This window comes from Magnolia sinica, chromosome 1, assembly GCF_029962835.1.
Source record: "Magnolia sinica isolate HGM2019 chromosome 1, MsV1, whole genome shotgun sequence".
NCBI classification, from domain to species: Eukaryota; Viridiplantae; Streptophyta; class Magnoliopsida; order Magnoliales; family Magnoliaceae; genus Magnolia; species Magnolia sinica.
This window is the reverse complement of record NC_080573.1, coordinates 9,553,000-9,578,429: the sequence shown is the minus strand read 5'-3', so window position 1 is coordinate 9,578,429 and position 25,430 is coordinate 9,553,000. Positions and strand designations below refer to the sequence as shown.

General features: G+C 40.2%; 1 protein-coding gene and 1 long non-coding RNA gene across 2 annotated transcripts; one reads left to right on the top strand and one right to left on the bottom strand.

Annotated features, from left to right (window-relative positions):
- Window positions 1-924: 924 nt before the first annotated feature.
- Window positions 925-25,070, bottom strand: LOC131239071 (dnaJ protein ERDJ7). Its single transcript, XM_058236634.1, has 10 exons — window positions 24,890-25,070; window positions 24,732-24,794; window positions 24,547-24,613; window positions 15,047-15,106; window positions 14,312-14,362; window positions 14,003-14,083; window positions 7,364-7,476; window positions 5,922-6,039; window positions 2,825-2,951; window positions 925-1,204 (listed from the first exon to the last, which is right to left on the bottom strand). Exons 1-10 carry the CDS (start codon window positions 25,009-25,011, stop codon window positions 1,101-1,103), a joined length of 906 nt encoding a protein of 301 aa, XP_058092617.1. The 5' UTR covers window positions 25,012-25,070; the 3' UTR covers window positions 925-1,100.
- Window positions 3,078-4,158, top strand: LOC131239081 (uncharacterized). Its single transcript, XR_009168067.1, has 2 exons — window positions 3,078-3,247; window positions 3,362-4,158. It is a non-coding gene; the product is annotated as an uncharacterized LOC131239081 (long non-coding RNA).
- Window positions 25,071-25,430: the final 360 nt, after the last annotated feature.

Below are 25,430 nucleotides of genomic sequence, written 5' to 3'. Positions count from 1 at the left end.
ATCTGGATCAATGAACAACGGCCTGATCAGAGGATTAAAAATACATATGATAATGTGGCAGATTGAGCCATTTATCTGTAGATTCCCACCACGAAGATGATGCCTTGACCCAAAAAGCAAGATAGCTGCATCCCAACCATTAGGTGGGCCACACGTGTATGGTAGAAATTGCGCTTAGTGAAAATTTGATCAACAGTCTATATTCAGTCTAAGACAGTAGCGAGGCTGCACTGTACACGTGGCATTTAGTTAGAATATTTAAATTGCGGGACCCACTGTTGGGGATCATACAAAAAAAAAAAAAAACCATGTTGGATGGTCCTAACCATTTGATTGAGGCCCTTTATTCTTGAATTTGCACCATTGAATACCTTTCATTTCTAATTGCTTATTTGGCGGCCATGGAAGGTACAGAAAAGATTTATCTCAGCAATATGTTGGGTTAGACCATGGTCAACTGGCCCAACTCGCTTCAGAGCCACGTTAGGGCAAAAGCTAAACAGGTAACAAGTCAATCTTGGACCAAAAAAGGCCCATTTGAGTAACGGGTCGGCTCTGGCTCGTGTTGACCCCCACCTGACCCAACCCACAGAAATAGGTTGTTAATGGTTCAGGCCAGATGACTAAGGCCAACCTGACCCCAATGCAATTCTCTCTGTCTGTTTACATTGATTAACCCAGCTGTATTGGGCATACCTTTAGTCCCCAAATTGCATTCTTAAACTTGGTATGGGTTAGGCTAGGTCAGTCAATCAAACCAGACCAGGTTACAATTGAATGGGTTTGGTTGGGTTTGATCCTAGTGAATTCTTGAGTGGGTCAGGTTGGGAGCCTCTCATATTTCACACAGTTGTACCAGGTTGGTGCACGTGGCTGCATGTACATGTGTGTGGGCTCAGCAAAATTCCTATGAAGGAAGATAACAACTAAATGCAACTCATATTTCCCTATCCATGTTTACAGCAAAAACGAACTTATGATCTTTCATAACTGTCGATTTAATCATGAAAACTTATTTCTCAATGGAAAATTTTAAAATATTTTAAAATGTAGTAAAGCCGGAGAGAGAGGACTCTTAAATCTGGTTTCAGATCAAACAGCTATCTTCTGCGTTTTGTTTCCTTCCGCATGTCTGTCAGGTACCTTTCCATGTTAGCTTTCTCCCACAATCGTTTTCGAACAAGATCGCTCTTCATCACTTCATCTAAAAACACATTGCCACCACACATGAATCAAAATGAAATATGAGCATGTTAGTCAAGAAGATATCAGCAGATTAACCTTATGCATGTGGCTTGAGATGAATAATCCCAAGGCCTGATGCTCAGGGTGTGCACAGTGTCATGCTCCGGAGATTCATTCAACTTGGCCATGTTCATCAGTACAAGCTGTTAATCTAATGGGCCAAACTTTGGAGAGGGAATGCCCCTGAAAATCTCCAAGACTCTTTTAAACCTTGGATTTCTGTCTATAATAGATGGTTAATAAAAAGATGTGGTAATAGTCTGGAAAAAAGCCAATGATTGGATGGCTAGGATCTTCCAATCCCGAAACTTTTTGAAACCTACATATGGTGGGTTCATATCAAGCTGGCAGTTAGGAGGATACATCCGTGGTGACCTGATGTGGCAGGATTTGATTGGGCCACAAGCTGTTGTTAGAGATGGGGCCTGGTCAACAAAGTACTCAACCTAACAACTTTCAAACGTGCTTTGCACAGGGCCAATTTCTGACAGCGGCACGTGACCCAATCAAATCCTGTAACTTTGTGCCATCACGGACATCCGTGGTGGCAGGGTCACCATGCAATCCGCATCCCAGCCTGGATCACCAAACCATGGGCCCACTTGTGCTGACTGGATACACAAGGGCACCATGCACATCCTCCTGCATTCCTCACTACAGATTGCACAGAGCACGTCATCAATTTCAGTACTGAACTTAAATGAAACTAGCCATTGAAACTCAAATGAGTGAAACAATGGTTCCAAAATGAGAAATTGACGTGGAAAAGGCCTCGTTTTGCAATGTCATAGTACTAATCCAGATGCCAGAAAAAAGAAATGGAAATAGATATTCATGTCGAAATGGGTTTCTTGGTAACTGTGAAAGTTGCCTTGTCAAGAAAGAAAAAGGTTGGACTATGGACATGAGGGATGCTCATGTATAAACTGTAGTTTCATAACAGAGATGAGTTGTGCTGGGATTGCACAGTTTAAAGGCCTAGTCTTCTCAATAAGCATCAAGATTCTAGTTCTTAATGGAAGCTACCAAAAAAGTGCCAGTTCTTCGGCGATGCAACTTATAGCACCAGCCCATACATCCAAGTTAATAATCAAGCTCTATCTCAGTAACACAAGGCATGCATCTATGAAATCTGCTGGTTCAATTTATGAGCCAAAAAAATTTTCATGCTGGGCTGGTGACGCAACTCCCTGATTGGATGACCTATGCCTGTTGAACATGCACAATTTGTTAGAATAGTTTCTAATCTTCCATTTGTAACTCCCCAGCATCCTTCGATTGGCAGCTAGGTCATCCAGGGAGAATGATTTTGGGGCAGAGCCCATCCATGGTAGGATGAAGCATATGAACAGTCTGGATCACATGGATGCATGGCATGCTATGGAGATAAAGCGCTTGATAACTAAATTAGATATCTGGGTCACTGGAATCTTTCCCTACTCCCTCCCATATCTCAGGGTTGCTTTGGCCATTCATGAAATGATATTATGCACTTCTTTTATCAGTACGATATTGTGCAGATTTCAAAACTCGCTTCATATAAAAGAAAAAAAAAAAGATTAGGTAGTAGTGAGCTTACCAACATTCCTCCATGCATCAAGAGGCACCTTGAGGCTCGTCCTTGTCAAGTAACAAGCATCATCCCAAGCATATGGATCTTTTTTAATCTGGTATCTCCAAAACCAACAGCCTCTCCACAATAAAAGCTGGCAAATTGAGCTTGGTCATCTTTTAGCATAAAGTTATCATGCAAAAACAAAATACGATCTTTTTCTTTTTCTTTTTTTTGTGAGATACAAAATAGGACCCTTGACTGGAGAACATTAATAATATACTTGTGATGCAGGACAATTAACCACTCGCTCTAAAAGCTCGAACTGTTAGAGTATGGCGAATTAATCCCTTTATCTCATATCCCAGGCCCCACATCTCATGGGTTTTAGGACCTCGGCCGAACCCCCTTCGTGAGCCCCAAATCACATGGGCCGCCCACCCCGAGTGTGTCCCCGCATCCCACGGGCTACCCCACTCGAGCCCGATGTGAAATGCGCATTAATCACCCCTGATGAGGAGTCTCGAACACGAGACCTCCTCCATGGGCCGCGCCTACCCCAAGTGTGCCCTGCATCCCACAAGCGACCCCACTCGAGCCCAGTGTGAAAATGCCCCTGCATTAATCACCCCCGGTGAGGAGTCTCGAACCCGAGACCTCCCGCTCTGATACCAATTTGATGCAGGACAATTAACCACTTGCTCTAAAAGCTCGAACTGTTAGAGTATGGCGAATTAATCCATTTATCTCATATCTCAGGCCCCACATCTCATGGGTTTTAGGACCTCAGCCGAACCCCCTTCGTGGGCCCCAAATCACATGGGTCGCCCACCCCGAGTGTGTCCCCGCATCCCACGGGCTACCCCACTCGAGCCCGGTGTGAAATGCGCATTAATCACCCCTAGTGAGGAGTCTTGAACACGAGACCTCCTCCATGGGCCGCACCCACCCCAAGTGTGCCCCTGCATCCCACAAGCGACCCCACTCGAGCCCAGTGTGAAAATGCCCCTGCATTAATTTGATACAGGACAATTAACCACTTGCTCTAAAAGCTCGAACTATTAGAGTATGGCGAATTAATCCCTTTATCTCATATCCCAGGCCCCACATCTCATGGGTTTTAGGACCTCGGCCGAACCCCTTTCGTGGGCCCCAAATCACATGGGCCGCCCACACCGAGTGTGTCCCCGCATCCCACAGGCTACCCCACTCGAGCCTAGTGTGAAATGTGCATTAATCACCCCTGGTGAGGAGTCTCGAACACGAGACCTCCTCCATGGGCCGCACCCACCCCAAGTGTGCCCCTGCATCCCACAAGCGACCCCACTCGAGCCCAGTGTGAAAATGCCCCTGCATTAACTTGGGTTATTGGTTTAATAATATACTTGGGTTTTTGGTTTGGAAAAGTGGGGCCAATGGTTCCATGAACCATTACATTGGTCCCTTGGACCCCAGTGTGAATGGACCATACCCCATAGGTCTCCTTGATTGGACAATACTAATCTATCAATTTGTGGCCTGCAAATAGATGGTTAGTAAGAGAAATACTATGAAGTCCACATTCAAGTGGAAAGGGGCCAAATATTGGGCTAGGATCTTCCAATCTGGGTAAATTTTTGTGCATGGCCCATCCACAGTGAGGCCCAATAGACCAATGGTCATTGAACCATGGTCTCCACTTTTCAAAACTGAAAACTTGAGGATAGTTTGCATATCCTTGGGTTGATCATTATGTAATTACGCTCAAAATATATGGTTAGTAATCTCAGTGTGAATGGACCATACCCCATAGGTCTCCTTGATTGGACAATACTAATCTATCAATTTGTGGCCTGCAAATAGATGGTTAGTAAGAGAAATACTATGAAGTCCACATTCAAGTGGAAAGGGGCCAAATATTGGGCTAGGATCTTCCAATCTGGGTAAATTTTTGTGCATGGCCCATCCACAGTGAGGCCCAATAGACCAATGGTCATTGAACCATGGTCTCCACTTTTCAAAACTGAAAACTTGAGGATAGTTTGCATATCCTTGGGTTGATCATTATGTAATTACGCTCAAAATATATGGTTAGTAATCTCAGTGTGAATGGACCATACCCCATAGGTCTCCTTGATTGGACAATACTAATCTATCAATTTGTGGCCTGCAAATAGATGGTTAGTAAGAGAAATACTATGAAGTCCACATTCAAGTGGAAAGGGGCCAAATATTGGGCTAGGATCTTCCAATCTGGGTAAATTTTTGTGCATGGCCCATCCACAGTGAGGCCCAATAGACCAATGGTCATTGAACCATGGTCTCCACTTTTCAAAACTGAAAACTTGAGGATAGTTTGCATATCCTTGGGTTGATCATTATGTAATTACGCTCAAAATATATGGTTAGTAATCTCAGTGTGAATGGACCATACCCCATAGGTCTCCTTGATTGGACAATACTAATCTATCAATTTGTGGCCTGCAAATAGATGGTTAGTAAGAGAAATACTATGAAGTCCACATTCAAGTGGAAAGGGGCCAAATATTGGGCTAGGATCTTCCAATCTGGGTAAATTTTTGTGCATGGCCCATCCACAGTGAGGCCCAATAGACCAATGGTCATTGAACCATGGTCTCCACTTTTCAAAACTGAAAACTTGAGGATAGTTTGCATATCCTTGGGTTGATCATTATGTAATTACGCTCAAAATATATGGTTAGTAATCTCAGTGTGAATGGACCATACCCCATAGGTCTCCTTGATTGGACAATACTAATCTATCAATTTGTGGCCTGCAAATAGATGGTTAGTAAGAGAAATACTATGAAGTCCACATTCAAGTGGAAAGGGGCCAAATATTGGGCTAGGATCTTCCAATCTGGGTAAATTTTTGTGCATGGCCCATCCACAGTGAGGCCCAATAGACCAATGGTCATTGAACCATGGTCTCCACTTTTCAAAACTGAAAACTTGAGGATAGTTTGCATATCCTTGGGTTGATCATTATGTAATTACGCTCAAAATATACTGCATTTCTTGCCAAGTGATGTGTTGAAGACTCAAAAGTACAAAACCAAAAAAGGTAAATGTAAGAAATTAGAATTTTTTTCACAATTCAGGTTGATGAGATGAATATACAAACCTTTCCAAGAGTGTACGGTAGGAGTAGAAATTGGACTACAACAATACTCCACATAGAGGGCTTCTCAGCTCCCTGGATCTGCAATTCTAGTTCTTTACTAAGATCCTCCTCCATCCTCCTAGAATGAATAAACGAGTAGCTAGATTTCAGTTGAAGTTTTTTTTTTTTTTTTTTTTTTTAAAAAAAACATTTCAGTTACAAGTTAAGAACCAAGATGAATAAATTGAAACTTTTTAAGATACAATGTAACCATATCAAGCAACTATAATACTCATCACTCACCAATTGGCACAATGGCTATGCATTACAAGGAAGCAAGCCAACCAATGAAGTAGGGAATGCCAGGAGTGAAGTGATTGTAGGAAGACAGGATGCCACTTGCACGCACTCATGCACATGAGCATAGACACTTGTGTGCATGGGAATTGTGCAAGGTAGCTACCGCCAAAGGATAAGTTCGTTTACCCAGGCGAGCAAATGCATGTACGACGTTATGCACAAGCAAAGAGTGTGAAGGGAGAGAAAACTTCAGGTTGTAGAAAATCAAGCATAGTGCTCGGACTCCTGACAAAAGCAAGTCTGTGGATAGGATTGCACCATTGACACCAAACAAGAATTGTTTACTAACCAGACTGAAGAGCTCCCAACAGTTTCTCATCTTACTCACAGTTAGTGGTAAAAGACAATGGAGAACTGAAATTGCCAATGTGTTTCTGTTTTCTGTTCTGCCTCAAATGCAAAGTGGATTGGTTTCACCAAAAGAGCAGGCCCAAAACCAATTTACAAGTAACCTCAACTGCCCTAAAGAGAATAACCATTTTAGGCTCTTAGAGCAACCATGCTTCAGGTTGCAAGAAAATATTTACCCTTTTGAAGAGGGCGATCGTCTGTAGGCTCCATGCACTAAAGGTTATATTTCGTCCGAGAGCTTTCACAAGGCTCTGTGTTCAGTGCTCGTGTCCTCTTTTTTTCCCCACACCTCCTCCGGCTGAAGCATGGAGAAATTGTGGTTGAGATTGAGTCAAGGTGTTTTGTCTAACGGCCACAACCAATAAGATCCTAACGACATATTACCTTCAAAAAAGAACTTGGTCCTTTCCCAACATTTGCTTAATGTGTTGTGAAAGATGAAATAGCTCCCCATCCTTCCCTCATATGTGAGTTCAACTCCACAATTTTGGACCCTTTTCTTGGCCTGCAAATCATACTTGTGTATAGGAGACTCTTATCCATTGTGTTCATGGATCTTTGTATCTTTTTTCCAGGTGATCTTTTAGTAAATTCTTTTGTTATTGGTAACGAAAAGGTTTCATGAACATAAATGGACAACATGGCCTTTTGAAAAGTTGTATGGGTTACACTTCACATGTGCTGATCAAATATGTGCTACTAACTGATAAGACATGGATCTTTTCTGTGCAATGAATAAAATAAATGCTTACTTGTCCATCTGCTTGTTGCCCTTTTTCTTGATCGACATTCCACCACTGCGTTCAAGTTCCAGAGCCCGCAACCTATTCTTATAAGCCGGTGTCTTCTTAACCATACTTATAGCCTGAAAATAGCATATAGATAACTCAAAAGTTGGAAAAACGAAGTCTAAAGGAATTGTTCACATAGTCAATCATGTATATTAAATCCACAAAATTTCTTTTGTAACTACATAAAAAGCAGTTTGACACAGGAAACAATCAAGTTTCAGTCCACATTCTCTCTTAAGATGGATTGTTGTTGTTATTAGTCAGGTAAATGCAGAAATTTCATAAACGAATTTTGATGAAAATGGTTGTTTAACATTGGAATTAGGCACGGCGTTTATTGCGTTATTTGCAAAAAAAAAAAAAAAATGTGCGAAAAGTCTAAAGGATTTTAGGCCCATAAGTCTTTTGGAGCTTCCATATAAGATTTTGGTGAAGCTGTTAGCTTCAAGATTTAGAATGGTAATTGGGGAAGTTGTTTCCATATCTCAAGGGGTGTTTGTGGTGGGGAGGCAGATATTGGATAGTGCGTTGGTGGCGCATGAATGTATTAATTCATGTAATAGGAAAGGCTTGAAAGGGGTTGTTTGCAAATTGAATATTGAAAAAAGTATGACCATGTGGATTGATAATTTCTGGACTATATGCTAGGGTGGTTAGGATATGGCGAGAAGTGGCAGGCTTATATTTGTGTACGAGAAGTGGCAGACTAACAGATTTTTTTCATCTTCTAAGGGGTTGCAGCAAGCGGTCTTTTTGTCTCCTCATTTGTTTGTAGTGCTAATGAAGGCTTTTAGTAGAATGATTGATAGAGGTGCAACGGTTGGCCTTGTGAGAAGATTTAGAGTTGATAATTCGGAATTTTAGATTACTTATTTACAGTATGCTGATGATACACTTTTTCTGTGTGAAGCTGAGGAATCAATGGTGGACAACATTTGTATGATGATAATATGCTTTAAAATGGTATTGGGTTTGAAAGTTAATATTAGTAAAAGCGAGCTATTGGGGGTTGGTATCTCAAGGGAGGAGGTGATGCAAGACAATTAATCACTTGCTCTAAAAGCTCGAACTGTTAGAGTATGGCGAATTAATTCCTTTATCTCATAGCCCAAGCCTCACATCGCATGGGTTAGGACCTCGGCCAAACCCCCCTCGTGGGCCCCAAATCACATGGGTACCACCTCACATGGGTCGCCCACCCTTAGTGTGTCCCCGCATCCCACAGGCTACCCACTCGAGCCCAGTGTGAAATGCGCATTAATCACCCCCGGCGAGGAGTCTCGAACACGAGACCTCTCACGTGGGCCCCCAATCACATGGGTCACCCACCCCGAGTGTGTCCCCGCATCCCGCGGGCTACCCCACTCGAGCCCGGTGTGAAAATGCCCCTACATTAATCACCCCCAGTGAGGAGTCTCGAACACGAGACCTCCCACTATGATACCAATTTGATGCAGAACAATTAACCACTTGCTCTAAAAGCTCGAACTGTTAGAGTATAGCGAATTAATTCCTTTATCTCATAGCCCAGGCCACGCATCGCATGGGTTAAGACATCGGCCGAACCCCCCTCGTGGGCCCCAAATCACATGGGTACCGCCTCACACAGGCCGCCCACCCCGAGTGTGTCCCCGCATCCCACAGGCTACCCACTTGAGCCCGGTGTGAAATGTGCATTAATCACCCCTGGTGTGGAGTCTCGAAAACAAAACCTCCCCCGTGGGCCCCAAATCATATGGGTCACCCACCCCAAGTGTCCCCGCATCCCACGGGCTACCCCACTTGAGCCCGGTGTGAAAATGCCCCTGCATTAGGAGGTGGCTTCATTTGCTAGGTTATTCGGGAGTAGGGAAGGATTCTTCCCATCTACGTATCTTGGTTTTCCTTTATGTTTAGCAAAGCCAGCTAATCACCCATGGGATAAAGTTACAGAAAGATTTGAAATAAAGTTATCTCAATGGAAGAGTAGTAATGCAGGGTTTTCACACCGGGCTCGAATGGGGTGGCCTGTGGGATGCAGGGGCACACTCGGGGTGGGAGGCCCATGTAAGACGGGTTGCTCGTGTGAGGCGAGCCCCACCCATGTGAGGTGGGTGGCTCGTGTGATGCAGAACTCATGTGATCTAAAGCCCACGAGGGGGGTTCGGTCAAGGACCTAACCCATGGGATGTGAGGCTTGGGCAATGAGATAAAGGGATTGATTCGCCATGCTCTATCAATTGCAAATGGTTAGTTGTCCTACATCAAAGTGGTATTAGAGCGGGATGTCTCGTGTTTGAGACTCATCACCGGGGGTGATTAATGTAGGGCCATTTTCACATGGGCTCGAGAGGGGTGAGTGGCTCATGTGAGGCGGGTGGCTCATGTGATGCGGAACCCATGTGATGTGAGGCCCTCAAGGGAGGTTCAACTAAGGACCTAACCATAGGATGTGGGGCATGGGCTATGAGATAAAGGGATTGATTCGTCATGCTTTATCAGTTCGAGCTTTTAGAGCAAATGGTTAGTTATCCTGCATCAAGTAGGCACTTACCATTGGGAGGGAGGATAACTCTAATCAAGGAAGGTGATGTTGGACCTTCCAATTTACTTCATGTCCTTTTTCAAATGTCCATAACTGGTTTTGGTCAAATTGGAAAAAATTATGCAAGATTTTTTATGGAAAGGAGAGGAAGAAAACAATAGGTTTCATCTTATGAAGTGGGAGGATGTTTGCGAGCCATGGGATCAAGGGGAAGCATGTTAGAGAAGCTTGGAGGTAATGAATTTACCTTTGTTAGGAAGATGGGTCTAGAGGTTTGGGGTGGAAGAGGGTAGTTTGTGGAGAGAGATGGTGGGTAGGAAATATGGGGTTGAAGGGTGTTGGTGGACTCGTTCCTCATCGTTATATAGGTCACCTTATATCTAGAAATCGTTGGCATTGATAAAAAGTAAGGTATGGCTTGTGGGAAGGGGCGAGCTTTTCGTTGGGAAATGGTTTGAAGATAAGGTTTTGGAAGGATGTATAGGTTGGGGAGCAGAAATTGAGTGAAGTCTTTTCCCATCTCACGAGGATCATGGTAAAAGTGAATGCTTTGGTTGCAAGTTGTTTCAATGTACAGGGTGAGGAAATTATTTGGGCTCCACCGTGCATCCAAGGTCGAGAAGTTGGTTAATTTGTTGAAGTTGCTTTCCAAGGTGCATCCTCGATAAAATCATTTTTCAAAATGCTCAATGACAGAGGGTCTAGAGATGGGGTCAATCAATCTGCTTAGATTTGGCATTATGATGTTCCTCCGAAGGTTGCTGCTCTAGCTTGGCTTATGGAATGCAACCAGGTGTTAATGGTTGACAACCTTCGCAAGAGGAAGTCTGAATGTTTGTTTAATGTATTATTAGAATGAGGAATCGATAGATCATCTATTTATTCACTGTTCTTTCGCAAGAAGGATGTGGGAATGCTTTATCAAATTGTTTGGAATAACATGGGTTTGACGGAGATCCGTTGTTAATTCTTTTTTATGTGGCATGAAGGTGGTTCAGGGAATATTGGGTAAAAAATGTGGTGCCTGTGTTTAGTTGCAGGGATTTGGTTCTTATGGCTAGAAAGGAATAATCTTTTTTTCAAGAATCGAGTGAGGCGAATTTTAGAGGTTTTCAGTAGGGCTAAAATGCATGTTATGGAATGGACAATTGCATCAAAGCTTATTGCTCATTTTCTTGTTAGCTAGAAAGAGTTTTAGTTTTTTTCCTTTTCTTGGTTTCTTTTTGTTTCCTTGTATTCTTTGGTTGCAGCCTTTCTTGATAAAATTTCCACTGTTTAAAAAATAATAATAATTAATTAATTAATTAAAATTAAAATTAAATAATTAATTAATTAATTAAAAAAAAAACCGTCTTGTTTTCTTTAAGGCTATATATGTATGATATTTAGATGACATATGGTGAGGAAGTGATTGGATAGAAAAGTGTGCAGTTTAGGCAAAAAATATTCTCTTGCTAAGAGAAAACCTTAAAAGTCAATCTCTTTTAATTGTGTGGCGAGTACATAAATCCTTTCTCCTCTTCTTTTCTTCTTTCCTATCTACCCTACACCATATTCCTAGTGAAGTAAACTATTTAGCTCATAAGCATAAAAGTTAGTGTAAACATGTCGATGTCTTAGGGCGTGTTTGATTTTCAGTGGTGGTGCAAATACCCGTGAAATTGGTAATTATTACCATTTCACCCGTTGGGATTTCCTTTGAAAATTCACCACACTTTTCACCTCGAAAACCGGTTTAAAAGAATTATTTTAAATTTGTGGACCCCAATGTGATGTATATGATAAATCCATTCCGTCCAGTCCTTTTAACACAATATTCTAAGGCATGAGCCAAAAAATGAGGTAGATTGAATACTCAAATGGCCCACACCAAAAGAAACAGTGGGCCTGAGAGGTTTTTAATGGTAAGTGTTTGATTCCCTTTTTCTTGTGGCGTGGTCCACTTGAGCTTTCGATATGCCTTGTTTTTCGGCTCATGCCATAAATTCATTAGGCACAATAAATTAACGGTGTGGATAAGCGATACGCATCACAGTGGGACCCACAAATATATTGTGACGTTCTTGGTTTTTGTGTCAAAAATGCCTCTCGTCAAATCAAACATCAGAAAAAGGGAGGTAAATATGGAGGAAGTAATTATTAAATATTTTCACGGGTATTTAAAATCAAACACGCCCTTAAGGTCTATAATGGCATGCTACAGTCATTTTCCTTTATATAACCAATCACATCACCTTTTTTACCAGATCTCAAATTTTTTTACAAAACAAGATTGGGAAACCGTCCGGCTCGAGGGCTTTGTCACTACACAAATCAAAAATTGCATTCTTTATTTCCTCTTCTGAAAAAGCTTTTTCTAACGACTCTGCCGCCTCTCTTAAAATAGAATCAAACAAAAAGTTACCCAACTTAGGCCTTATCCAATCTTCCCTTGACAAGAACTCCCTATAGAAATTAACTATTGAAGCACATACTTTAGCTTTACTTTCGATTCTTTCTCCCTCAACCTAGCATTGTACTTAGCATGATGGATTTCCCTCCAAGCTCTTTCTTCTTCTGACAATTCAGCTTCCTCTTCTTTAATATCAAGACTCTGAATCTCATGTGATAGATTTAATGATGCCCCTTTCCGACTCCTCAAAACCTCTTTTTTCCATACATTAATCCTACCCCCACCCCCCACCAAAAAAAAAAAAAAATGAAGACCACCATTCCTGTACCTTATTAGAAAAGCCCTCCACCTATAAATAGGCAAGGTCAAATCTAAACGGAGATGGTCCCCAATCCTCATCCATCTCAAGTAATATCGAACAGCAATCAAACAAGCCTCAGCAAACCTCTTTGATGCACTAAAGGATATATCTCAAACCAATTTGAAGAGAGTTAAAAACTATTCAATTTTGACTTAATTTCCCTAGCCCATTAGTACATACCTAAATTCTTAGGCCTTAACATTGCTTAATTTCAACCTTGATTCTTTTTCCCCCTTAAAAGCGCCGCAACACATATTGTGGTGTCTAGCTTGTTTGAGTCGACTTAACCTGATCAATTACTGGAGTTGGGAAACCATGCCTTTCCGGGTTCAGGCAAGGCACGCCATAGTTTTCAAAGTCAAGGTCTGGTATCGAACAAGACTTGACCTAGTTCCTCGAGTTTTGGCTTGGTCATAATGGAGGAAGAAGAAGAATTTTAAATCTTCCATTAAGGGGCACACCATGGATGGAGAAGGGAAAAAAATCCCTAGATTGGGAGATCACATGCCCTTGTTGATCTGATGGCCCCACAATGGATGGAGAATGCCAAAAGAAGTCTCCTATCATCACCAATATCATTATCATTATCATTATTCATCATCATCATCATAGCCTTGTCTTAGCAATTTGGGGTCGGTATTATTATTAATATTACTATTGTCATTAACACCATTCATCATTACAATTTATAATAGTAATTAAAACAAATTAACGTTCTCAACTTACTGGTCAACCCACATGTCCCAGTTAACCTCTTAACCCGACCAAGTGAACCAAGTCCAGATCCAAGTCTATGTTAGCAAACTTTGTTGTCACCAGTACTGTAGCACGCACCTATTCATAGAGAGCAGAGAGACCTTAATGAAATTACTAGAATCCTAAAAACTGAAAATTGACCTCTTATTTGTGGACTTGGTTGCATGTGTGATACGAGTCCTGTCCGCCGGATGGATGAAAAATCATCTAATGGCCAGATTAAGTTGCATTAAAGTAGATGCGCATGCAAGTATATGCACATTCATGTAGCAACGAAAAATAAACTTTATTAATAGAAATACAAAGCAGCATGCAATGCCGAGTCTTTATTTATTTTATTTTATTTTTTGAAGATTGCAAGAAGTCTTTAAAGTTTTAAAACAATATCTTCACCAAATGATGTAAAAACAGTCAATTTTGCGTAGATCCCCAGATGCAAATACATTAGTTGCATCCCTTATCTATCAACCATACATTACATATGTTATTCACAGAACACCATGCCACTTTTGCTAAATTATCATAGGAATTGCAATATACTTCAGTCTATTTGTTGCATTTCGGTACCTGTGTATACCTGGTCCACTGATTTAGGTATTGGAACGCTGAAAGAACCAAAAGAAGGCCTACCACAACTGCACGAGCATCCTGCAAGTGAAAAGAAACCTCCTAAGCAATATATCTCGAGGGTTAGGTTCTACCGTATCTCCTGCTTAGTCATAATTTCAAACTTAAACTAAGCATGTATAAATATCAAGAGAACTGCTAAGTAACACAACTCCAAGGGGTAGCTTCTGCTGTATATCTGGTTAATTGTAATTTCAAATTTGTACTGGCATGTGCAGATACCAGAAGAGAAGAACTATAGACTCTTACAGTTTTGTGCCCATAGTATGCATGATAGTAACGAGCTGTATTGTAAAACACCTGAAACAATAAAAGAAAAGAGTTGAGATATTCTTGATAACCTCACAAACACAATAGAAGAATGTGTGCCTCCAATCATGCTCAAGCAATATTAGAGGCACCAAGAATAAATTTTGATGAAGATGCTTTGCTGAGTAATATCTCTTATCAAGTGCAACATATGGAACAGAACTGGTTGCTCTTATATTAACATTTTTTTTTTTGTAGAATCAATAATCAGCTGTAGCATTTTCATGAAGTCCATCCTTTACCCTCACTAATTACAATTTACTGTTATACTGAATTACATTATCTGATGACAATCCATTGAAGAAAAATAGTAGAAAATTGAAAGGATTGTATGTCGCAATAAATCTTTGTGCGAAGCAGCTAGAACGTGCATGAATGGTGAATATTCCAACAGTGGGTTTAATCTCATTTATTCTACTTGTGGAGAAAATTGAGATAACCTTCCAACTGGATCCTCTTTGGACCGCAGCATCATTTCTTCGATGTCATCTTTAGTACTGTTTAGTGTTCTGAAGATTTTTTCTGAACATTGTCTAGAAGATAGTTTTAGAGCAGAGAATGGATGGTTAAAGGGAAGGCAGTTCATAACATGTTAGCAATTGCATGGAATCAGATGCATGAACCATCTTCTACATAATTTTAACAACAAAAATCAGATAAAAACTCTAAATATACCTCCTCTGGATGTGCAATTGCATAATCATATTGTTCACGTGTTGCTTCATCCTTCAAAATCTGCAATGATAGTGTTCAGTCATATATTAACATGAAAACTAGAAAGTTCTTTTAATCAATGAAATTTAAGTAGGTATTATGGTACATAAGAGACAAATCAATAAATAAGCTTGATATGGGTGGATGGAAGCTTTGGAATCCAATTAATTATAAAACTTCTATATTCTAAAGCATCCATCCATAGCTTTAGCTTGTTATCACCGCATAAATATCAAACTGAAGGAGAGATTTTATAGGATAGCTATAAGACCAGCCATACCTTATGGGACAGCACATTCAGCAGTTAAGGAACACAAGTTCATAGGATGAGGCGTAGCTGAAATAAGGATGCCGAGATGGACGAGTGGAAAGACAAGGAAGGATAGAATTAGAAATGAATGCATTCGAGGGAACTCAAGAATGTCATCAATAGGTAACAAGATGAGGAAAAGTAGACTTATCTCGGTTGGCCATGTCCAACGAAGACTAAGAACTGCGCCGGTTAGGAGTGAGTTGGTTGAAGTTGAAGGTTCTAAATAGGCAAGGGGAGCCCAAAAGGATGTGGATGGAGATGGTTAAAAAAGATTTGATGACCTATGGTTTAAGTCAGGATATGGTCCCTGATAGTGGGGAATGGCAGAACAAGATTCATGTAGTCAACCACAATTAGTTGGGATAAAGCTTGATGATGATGGTGATCTGGCAATAAATCTTATTCACCAAGAAAAAAGACAATGACCAATAAGCTTTTAGTCCGCAGTTGGCATTTTAATTCAAAGGGCTATGTTGTATCGATGCAATTTGGCAAACATCACTAGATCCAGGTAGTCGAAAGTGTAAGGCACAGCACTCCAGCAATTGCATGTAAAGTGTTAGCCTTAAAGGATGAGGCATATGCAACGTGGCTAGTCGCTAGACTGATAATTATTATTTTAAAAAAAAAAAAAAAAAAAAACCTTGTGAGAAAAAAAAAGTAATGATAAAAGAATATTAAACGTTAACAATCTCTTAGAGTAACATTTCAAGGGGGAAAAAATCTCCTAAAGTGGAATGGTGGAAAAGGATTCATGTAGCCGACCCGAATCAGTTGGGATAAGGCTTAGATGATGATGATGATGAAACATTGATAATCTCCCAAGACAAAAGAAAAATAAAAATAAAAATAAAAAAAATCAAAGTTTAGCAATATTATAAATCTACATTATATTATTTTCCTATTAAATCTACAGAAAACGGGTGATTTTAAATTTACTGCAAAGAACTGAGAACTTATAAATTATACATGATCCAGTGCAGTAAAAGCTCTCTTAATCGTCATCATCAATGTCTGCTGCTACATCTAAACTTCAAACAACATCTTAATGCTAATGGTGAATAGAGGGATTAACAAAGAAATTTGTCCCAATATTCATATGCAATTCCTGGATAGATGTCTGGTGCAACTAGGCCTGGGGAGTGCACTTGTAAGGTGGGCCATGCACTTGACTGCCAGATACATTATTCAAGTGACCCTGAAATGACTAATAGGAGTGATTCCTATTCATGATGCTTATAGAGACCCACATTGTTGCACAAACAGCACTAAATTCAGAACCTTGAGAATGAATGTTTACAGGATTCACATCCAGTTTGTTCTTTATAGTCAAACAACATATAGTGACCAATTTTACACAATTTTGGGACACAAAAGGCATCAAAGTTATCTCCCCACCATGCTTTTATTGAGAAGACAATCAACATTTGTTGCATAGTTACATCTTCATTTTAGTTGCTGTTAGTTCATTGTATTAACGGTCCAGTCCCACATTGATGATTTGTAGAAAGGTACCTATAATTCCTATTTTTACAAAGGAGCTAGGTCCTCTAGTTTAACATCAAAGTCAGTCAATTAGTGTATTTTGCACATCACAGCTATGATTTGGAACAGCGATTTAGCTCCTTAGTATAAAATACAGTATTTAAGGGCATCATCTTCAAAAGCCAGCAACTTGAACTCAAGCGCAAGTTCTCTCCAACCTGAGAAGTTCCATTTGTGCCTAACTTGGTGGACCCCATTTCAATGCCAAACAAGTAAGTCCACAAGTCAATAGGATTTTTTTATTTGAAATTGCTAGTAGTTATGTCCTGGGCAAATTCAATCTCCTTGAGGAACAACATTGAGAAGAAGTGAAAGAGCCAAGGACTTGCTGGCCCCATGTAAGCAACAAAACATGAACTCCTAGCAAAATCAACACAGATAACTTCGAATTATGAAACTAAAAGACCGTTTGCCATTAAATTTGCTCCAACTGATACAATCTTTTTTGTAATTGGTTTAGATTCCACCATTCGAACCATTATATTGTCTATCATACACAGTTGTTACAACTTTCAACCACACATCCATTACTAGATGTATTAGTTGATCCAACTGTTAATTCATCATTGGATCTATCTACAAATCCACCAATTGATCCAACTGTAGATTCATCTAGGGCCACAATTTCCTCAAGCAGTTCTTTTGTTCTTCGTTAAAGATTGAGTCTTTGTCCAAATCTAAAGTCTTGCATGCTGGTCAGCCATGTCTTCTTCATCAGTATTCAATTCATCATATATCAAATATCCTTTGAATACTAGGTATTTGGGTTCAATGTCTGATACTCAAGACGTGCTTCCTTGTGACGTTGTTCAATCTCATCCAGAGCAGTAGAAATATGCTCAAGTTCTTCTTTGGTTTCCATAGCTCTTCTTCTCATGCACCATCCATCAAGTTGTTGTTGCAACTTCCTCTTAAGTCTTCTACCCGACTTGGTAGAAGAAGGCATTAGGTTGGAGAAGCCCCCCAAGAGCTAAACTCAAGCTCTGATACTAGATGACAGAAAAGAGAAGAACAAGAGGAAGAGAAATAAGGAACGAGGAAGAAGATGAAAGTGTGCCAAAATGAGAGCAATGCTCTACCAAAAGATTATTATTTTTTACTTCAATAAAAGAGAAACAATTTTCCAATGCCTCAAAATCTTATCATCACCCCTCTTTCATAAAATGGCACTCTTGCTAATTCATCTTTTTATTACACCAGTCATTTACTCCTATTACAACTTCAAACTACAACTACTTACTCTCAATACAACTTCCCACTACACTGTTACATACCTAAGACTATGACCCTCCTTAGGAATTCTAACTCACTACATTTCAAACAATGTTTTAAATAGCAAATAGCATATAGCGTAGCATTCACCCCTCTAAAGCATGAGGGGTAAGCTACGTGGTATGTAGCGCAAGCTACATGCTACCTCTAGAATTTTAATTAACTTTGCACTTGGTTGAACCAAATATATTGAAATTTCATTGTACTAAATGAGACTAATTAATAATGCAACCAAACACAGCCTTAAATAATAGGAAAATAGGCCAAAGACTCGTTATAAAGCTAAAGAAATAGCAACGGAACTGATTAAATAATGTTATTTATATTACTAAAATCATTGAAAAGACTAACTAATTATATTGAAAATAGAAAAATGTATCAAATCATTGAAAACATTAGTTGATTTTAATTTTTTAGTGAAAAATAACTTAAATGTAAGCTATGTAGCATGTCGCATAGGCTACATTGTGTGTAGTGTATGGTAATTAGCTACACACGACTTAAGCTATTCTCATGAGTTACATAGCGTGAAGGCTAAACTACATTGCGTAGCATGCGCTACGTGCTACATTGCGCAAGCTATTTAGAAGTGATTTTAAGTGATTGGGAATTTCCAAGAAATAGCAATGGACTGATTAAATAATGTTACTTATATTCCTAAAATCATTGAAAAGATGACTAATTATATTGAAAATAGAAAAATGTATCAAATCATTGAAAACATTAGTTGATCTTAATTTTTTAGCGAAAAATAACTTACAACGTAAGCTATGTAGCATGTCGCGTAGGCTACATGGTGCGTAGTGTATGCTAATTAGCTACACGCGACTTAAGCTATTCTCAAGAGTTACATAGCATGAAGGCTAAACTACAGTACATAGCATACGCTACATGCACCATGTAGCAAACGTGTGAATCACGATATGATATGAGACATCTGCCAGTGCATAAGGTGGAATAATGACCATGTGCAAATATCAAGCTGGTACATTCATCATGCAACCATGTGCATGTTGAATGTGGACCATTTTCAAGTTATTTAAGCCATTGATTCTTTTCATATGCGAATGGTCTACTTGATGATTAGGCCATGCCGATTTCATACATGGTCATCGTTGTGGTAGGTGCCACATTATGCACCATCTAAAATGTCCCAAACAATGACCAAGCTGGTAGGCATGCTAAGTGTTAAGCTGTGAAGGGCCAGCAAACTATATCATATGAATAGATTCTAATTACAAGATTTTTAACACAAGAATTAGAGCTGGCTATCTAATGTTCTTAAGTTACATATATACACAAAATATTTGGTGAATAGTTAGGTACAAGTGTCTGGCGGCCATGATCAGGCACCGTCCCTCTTGTGTGGGACCCACACCTCTCTAGCTCCACCCCCGCAAAAAAAAAAAAAAAGAAGAAGAAGAAGAAAAAGAAGATTAAAGGGATTGATTAAAAGATAAGGGGAAGGGAATTCCCAATATAGAGATTGAGGACATGATGCCCCAGTAGAAGTGAGATTATGAACAATTGGATTATGATCTCTAGCTGAAGGGTTAAACGAAATGTTTAACGCCCCAGCTAGAGATTTAATCTCTCTGAAAATACAATGCAAATTCCATGGATGATCCGTAATGCCTTTGGCCCAATAGCAAACATCCCTCTCAGGCACCTCTACAGCCATAGAAAGATGCCCAAATTGATATTGAATAATACGGAGAGCCTCTCTAGCGGCAACTGCAATGGCTTTACTCGGGGGGTCAGTGTGAAGTTGTGAACAGGGGATGAGAAAGCAGCCATCACAAAGCCATCAGCATTGAGGACGTGCGCCCTCCAAACAGGTTCTCGTTGCTGTTGGGATCCACCATCTCCAGTATGAATCTGTAGCACTTTCCAATAGAATTGTTGAGCTTGAAGCGCCTACACGGGAGGTTCCAGCATCATCTAAAGAGAGCACTCAAAGGGATGGAGAGGCTGAGAAACCAAGTCCAAAGCCCAGAAGGTCAGATTACCTTGATTCTTTGGCTGATTTTCTCCCTTGAGGATTCCAACCCCTCAAAAGTGTGATAGTTCTTTTTTTACCACAGCTCCCAGCAGACGCCCTCAAAAGTGTAGTGGTTCCTTTCTAACCATAACTCCCAGCAGATAGCAAATAGGATCAGGGACCAAAGCATATTTCTACTACTCCTAAACGGCCCTATGCAGCTTACCATGACATCTAAATGGTTTATCTGTAGTACGCATTCAATACCAACAAGGGATAGGATGGTGCACCATACTGACCTTGCCAAGGTGCAATTCAGAAATAGATGCGAAACTGATTCTTCATTTTGCTTGCATAAAACACATCTGTCGGGAAAACTAAAACCTACCCTCTTAAGATGATCATAAGGATTTTTCCTTTCACTGTTCTCCACATAAAGGCTGAAATTCTAGGGGGAACTGCTGGATTCCAAACACAGGTCAGGAAGGAGTAGGAGTTGTCTTTACTCTTTGGCAACAGTTAGGAATAAAGCTTTGGATGTGCATTTTCCAGATGATTTTTCCAAAATTTGGCATCTTTTTCATTCAAAAGAATCTGAACCAGCTCCAGGATGCTCAGCATCTCCGTAAAATGCAGGATTTCTTCATCCTTTTTTTTCTCAAAAGGTAGGATTTAACTTCTTATAAACCGAATGTCCCAGATCACTTTGCCATTTTGAATCACAGTGAAATCCCTCACTGATTATTGGTGTTGGATCGTCAACCTGTAAAGATCTGGAAAAGACTCTTGAAGCGATTTTTCTCCAAGCCATTCATCTTCCTGGAAACAAAACCCATTCCCTTTATAACCTGAAACCTAGAGCCACCTTTCAGAGTTGATCTCCATCTTTTACCACCATCCCCCATGCTGCATATCTCTCTCCATGCTTTCGAGCTATCCGATGGATGAGCACATCTGGGATCCCATCCCCTATTGTCAACAACTATTCTTCACCATAATGAGTTCCTTTCGGCATCAAATCTCCACCACCATTTACATAAGAGGCTCCGGTTTCTCTCCTGAATTCTAACGATGCCTAAACCTCCTTCCTTTTTGCCTTTTGGAACTTTGGTCCAATTAATTAAGTGGAATCTCTTACTATGTCCAATACCATACCACGGAAAAATAAATAAATAAAATTTTTCCAAGGTTTTTGCCACTTTGATGGGAATTTTGAAGAGGGAGAACATAGATGGGGAGGTTGGCAAGTGTTGCTTTAATTAGTATGATACGCCCATGAAAAGAAGGATATCCTAGACGCTAGTCTTTTCTCAACTCGATAATCGAATTCCAAGTTGATTTTGCTACAATTCTTCCACCCAAAGGGATCCAATGATCCACTCTTACAACCCAAGACCATTGCAAAGCAATTCACCTGAGCAACAGATATGTTAACCCTTGCTATCAAGCTTTTACCTAAATTTACTTTCAGTCCTGAATCTGCTTTGAAGCTTCTTAGGATAACTTTCAAATTCCTCAACTGGTTTACTTTAGCCCCTCTCAAGATTAGCATATCATTGGCGAACTAAAGATGGGAGATGGTGAAAGATGCACTTACAAAGAAACATTTAAACAACCTCACCACTTCAACCTTAGAAAGCATACAGCTTAAACCTTCTTGCATGATCAAAAAGAGAGAGAGGGAGATGGGGTCACCCGTCACCCTGTCTTAGGCCAAAGAAAAAACTTGTTTTTTTTCTTTTTTCTTTTTTTTGAGGGATAACTGAACACTTCATTGAGAAGGCACCAAAACGACGCAAAGAATTACATCCTTAACAGAAAAGAGAAGTTAATAGTCTTATAGAAGATTTATACAGATAGCCCATTCAACTACAAGACTCTTAACTCTAAAAATAACCTCCCCTACCTGAGAAATTTCACCTACCATTACTTCCCCCCAAATGGCCGAAAAAATAGGCAACAAAGCCAACCTCCAAATGATCTGATATTGCTTCTCAAGATGAATGCCGTGCCAAATAAGGAGGAGGTCCATAATTGAATTTGGCATGACCCAAGAAAAGCCAAAAGAGCCAAGGATAGATTTTCATACCCTGCTAATGAAAGGGTGATGAATGAAGAGATGGTTTTTTTAAAAAAATGTTGGGGATCCGTTTATCAAGACCAAGAATTTGTCTGAGAAGATGCATTCATTGATCCAGCCGCACAATTTTTTACCAAATCCTGTTCAGTTGAGAACATATAGAAGATCATCCCATTCAACATGATTGGAGGCTTTCTCACATATCACACCCTTCTCCTTGGATTTTCTGGTTGCATTCGTTCACTATATGAGGATATTGTCTTGAATCCGTTTATCGAATATGGAAAGAAAAAAAGAAGCACTCGACGAGGACCTTTTTGCTATGATACTATAGATACTTCCACGCAAGTTGATAGATCTAAAGTCTGAGAGCATCTCCACCCTGACTTTCTTCAGGATGAGGAAGATGAAGGTAGCACCTAGGCTATTACACAACTCAGCTCTTTAAAAAACTTGTTGAAGACCTTTTTTAGGTCCTCTTTAATGAGGTCCCAGCAATGATGCAAGAACCCCATGGAGAATCCACCGAGCCCCAAGGGACTTGTCCGAGCCCAAATTGAAGACTAACATTATGGATTTCATCTTTGCTAAATTCATTTTCCAGCATTCTGACTTCATCTACAAATATAGATTGGTAGATCGGAAATCAAGTCCCGGGGGGGCTTGTTCTTTATCTTTTGAGATGGCACTAGTGATGAGTAGGTTTGAAACGAAAACTTTCCTTTTACACCCGTTTGCAACTTTATGAAAGAAACTTGTATTCGTGCCTACAACTTTGAAGCAAAACTGCTTTAAACCTCTCACACCAAGCAATCTCCTTCTGTGGATATAATTCATTAAGGTCCTTGAGACACACGCACACACGCGTGCGTGCGCGCACACACACACAGTTATAAGGAGAAGGGGCCAATGATTTGATGCAGGCTTCGGTAAAGTTTCTTCTCTAGGGAAGGGGAACTTAGTCCCTCACTCTCCGTTGATGATGAATCTTTTTAATATACTCAAGATTGGAGGATTTTGATTGTTCAACCATGTAAATAAGCAGATAATGCTTGGTAGATCAATCATATCACATTAATTTACGAAATTGCCAAACTGTCTTCCACGGAAAATCTGCTCAAACCTCCATTCTTTCCATTGCTAAATGCCTAAATCTAATAGCATTGAAATCTCCCCCTTTGCACCATGCCCTTCATCCCCATCTAAGATTAACTTATTTAAGTTCTCTCCAAAAGTCTGCCTTAAGTCTTCTCTCCATAAGGCCATAAACATTAGAGATCACCTATTTAGAGCCATCCAAAACTTTTTGCAACTTGATTGATATGTGGAAATAGCCCATGATTGACTTAATACACTTGAATTTGTTTATTCCCCAAATCATGATAATGCCCCCTACCGATCCTGCAGCCGGAAGCATGGACCATCTGAGATTCCTTTTTCCCTAGAAAGTTGTGATTTTTAGTTATTTATTTATTTTGTTAATAGTGTTCCATTTTGACCCTTGAATGAGAATGATATCAACCCAATGTTTTCTTATCATATTGCTAACAATCAGCCTTCTTCTCATGGCCCCGAGCCCTCTAACATTCCACAATAGCACATTCATTTGCGATTTTTTTTTCCTCCACCCTCACTACTCCCCTTTCTTTAGCTTAAATCTCTCTATCTTTCCCTGTTTTAAAGCCTTTGCTTTATCTTTGGCTTCCATTTGTTCGAAGAGTTCTTGAAGCTTGTTTGTCAGTCCTGCATTTGAAAGTCCAACCTTGTCTGCAACTTTCCTCGACCATGAATGATACATGCTCTTGGATATACCATGAATGATAAAGCAATCATATCCTAGGATTCTCTAGCCTATGTGCATTTGTACAGAAGTGTGACCCATGTTACAGCAGTCAGGTGACCCTTCGTCTTGTGGATCTGACTTCAGATGTGATACTTTCAGAAAATTGCATGGATTACTGGGCACTTTCCCATTCAATGATGACTATTGGCGATATTGTTTTCAACCGTCCATTTTTAGCTCGCTAGTAGAGTGCGATCCAAGGTTGTCCAATCAGTGCGATCCTTCTATGGCAGGCCATTCAGAGTGCAGCCCACTGAAGGAATTGTGTGGATCAGTGAATATCATGCCATGTGCAGAAAACATGATAATTAAACCCGTACACTGCGCACAGATCAGATTCCCCAGAAAATCCCACAATTCAGTCAAAATTCCAATAATCATAACAGCAAAAAGGATCGTTTTAACCCCAGATAGATAAAAACATTACCTCATAAGCATTTGCAACCTTCACAAACAGCTTCCTCGATTCCGGATCAGGATTTTTATCCGGATGGCTGAAAATAATTTAAGAAAATTTAAAATAATAATAATAATAATGAAAATTAGATTTTTACAATTCACGAGAATAGCCGAGACTGAAAAGTAATGAGAGAATTGAGAATTTGGACGTACTGTTTCAAGGAGAGCTTGTAATAGGCCTTCTTGATCTCCGAAGCATTGGCGCTCTGAGAAACGCTGGAAATAGAGAGAAGAATGAAGTAAATTGGAGGCGAAATGAGGGGTAATGTTGGAAAGTGGAAAATAAGAGATGCGGGAGCACGGAAATTTACCCGAGAAGATCGTAGCAGTCATCTTCGTCGCAGTAAATGGCGTGGGATGGAAGAATGGGAAGAAGAAGGAGAGAGAATAAAAGAGCGGCGACTGCGGACCACCGAAGTGGTGGTGGCGCCATATGGTGGTCTTCTTCTTCTTCTTCTTCTTCGCTTCGAAAGGGATTTGGATTTGTGTGGAGAGTCCGCTCTTTGTAGCTGAAGTAGAGAGCCCACGAGACCGAGCTAAAATTACAGATATAGACACGATTTATTTCTTCAAATTACGAGGGATGCCATCGTGAGTAGGATCCTGCGTTGACTATCTGGGTCAGAAATGAGATCCAGTTGTTTTGTAGATGGATGGGATGGTTAGATAGTGGGAACCGTTCATCTGCCCAGGCGGATGGTGAATGGTGGACCGTTCCCCTGGATGGGTCCAGGAGATCAGCGGCGAGGAATGAATTTTGGATGGCCTGCATGTGTTTCTCCATATGGACGCTCCAGATTGTGAGAAACCGAATGCAAATAGGATTATTGAAAAGTCGATGATATACATGAT

Bases quoted from the DNA above. Each gene is read 5' to 3' on its own strand.
- LOC131239071 (XM_058236634.1), bottom strand. From the start codon at position 25,011: ATGGCGCCACCACCACTTCGGTGGTCCGCAGTCGCCGCTCTTTTATTC. The intron at 24,614-24,731 runs GTACGTCCAAAT...AATTATTTTCAG, and splicing joins TACAAGCTCTCCTTGAAACA to CCATCCGGATAAAAATCCTG. The intron at 14,084-14,311 runs GTAAGAGTCTAT...TTTCACTTGCAG, and splicing joins CATACTATGGGCACAAAACT to GATGCTCGTGCAGTTGTGGT.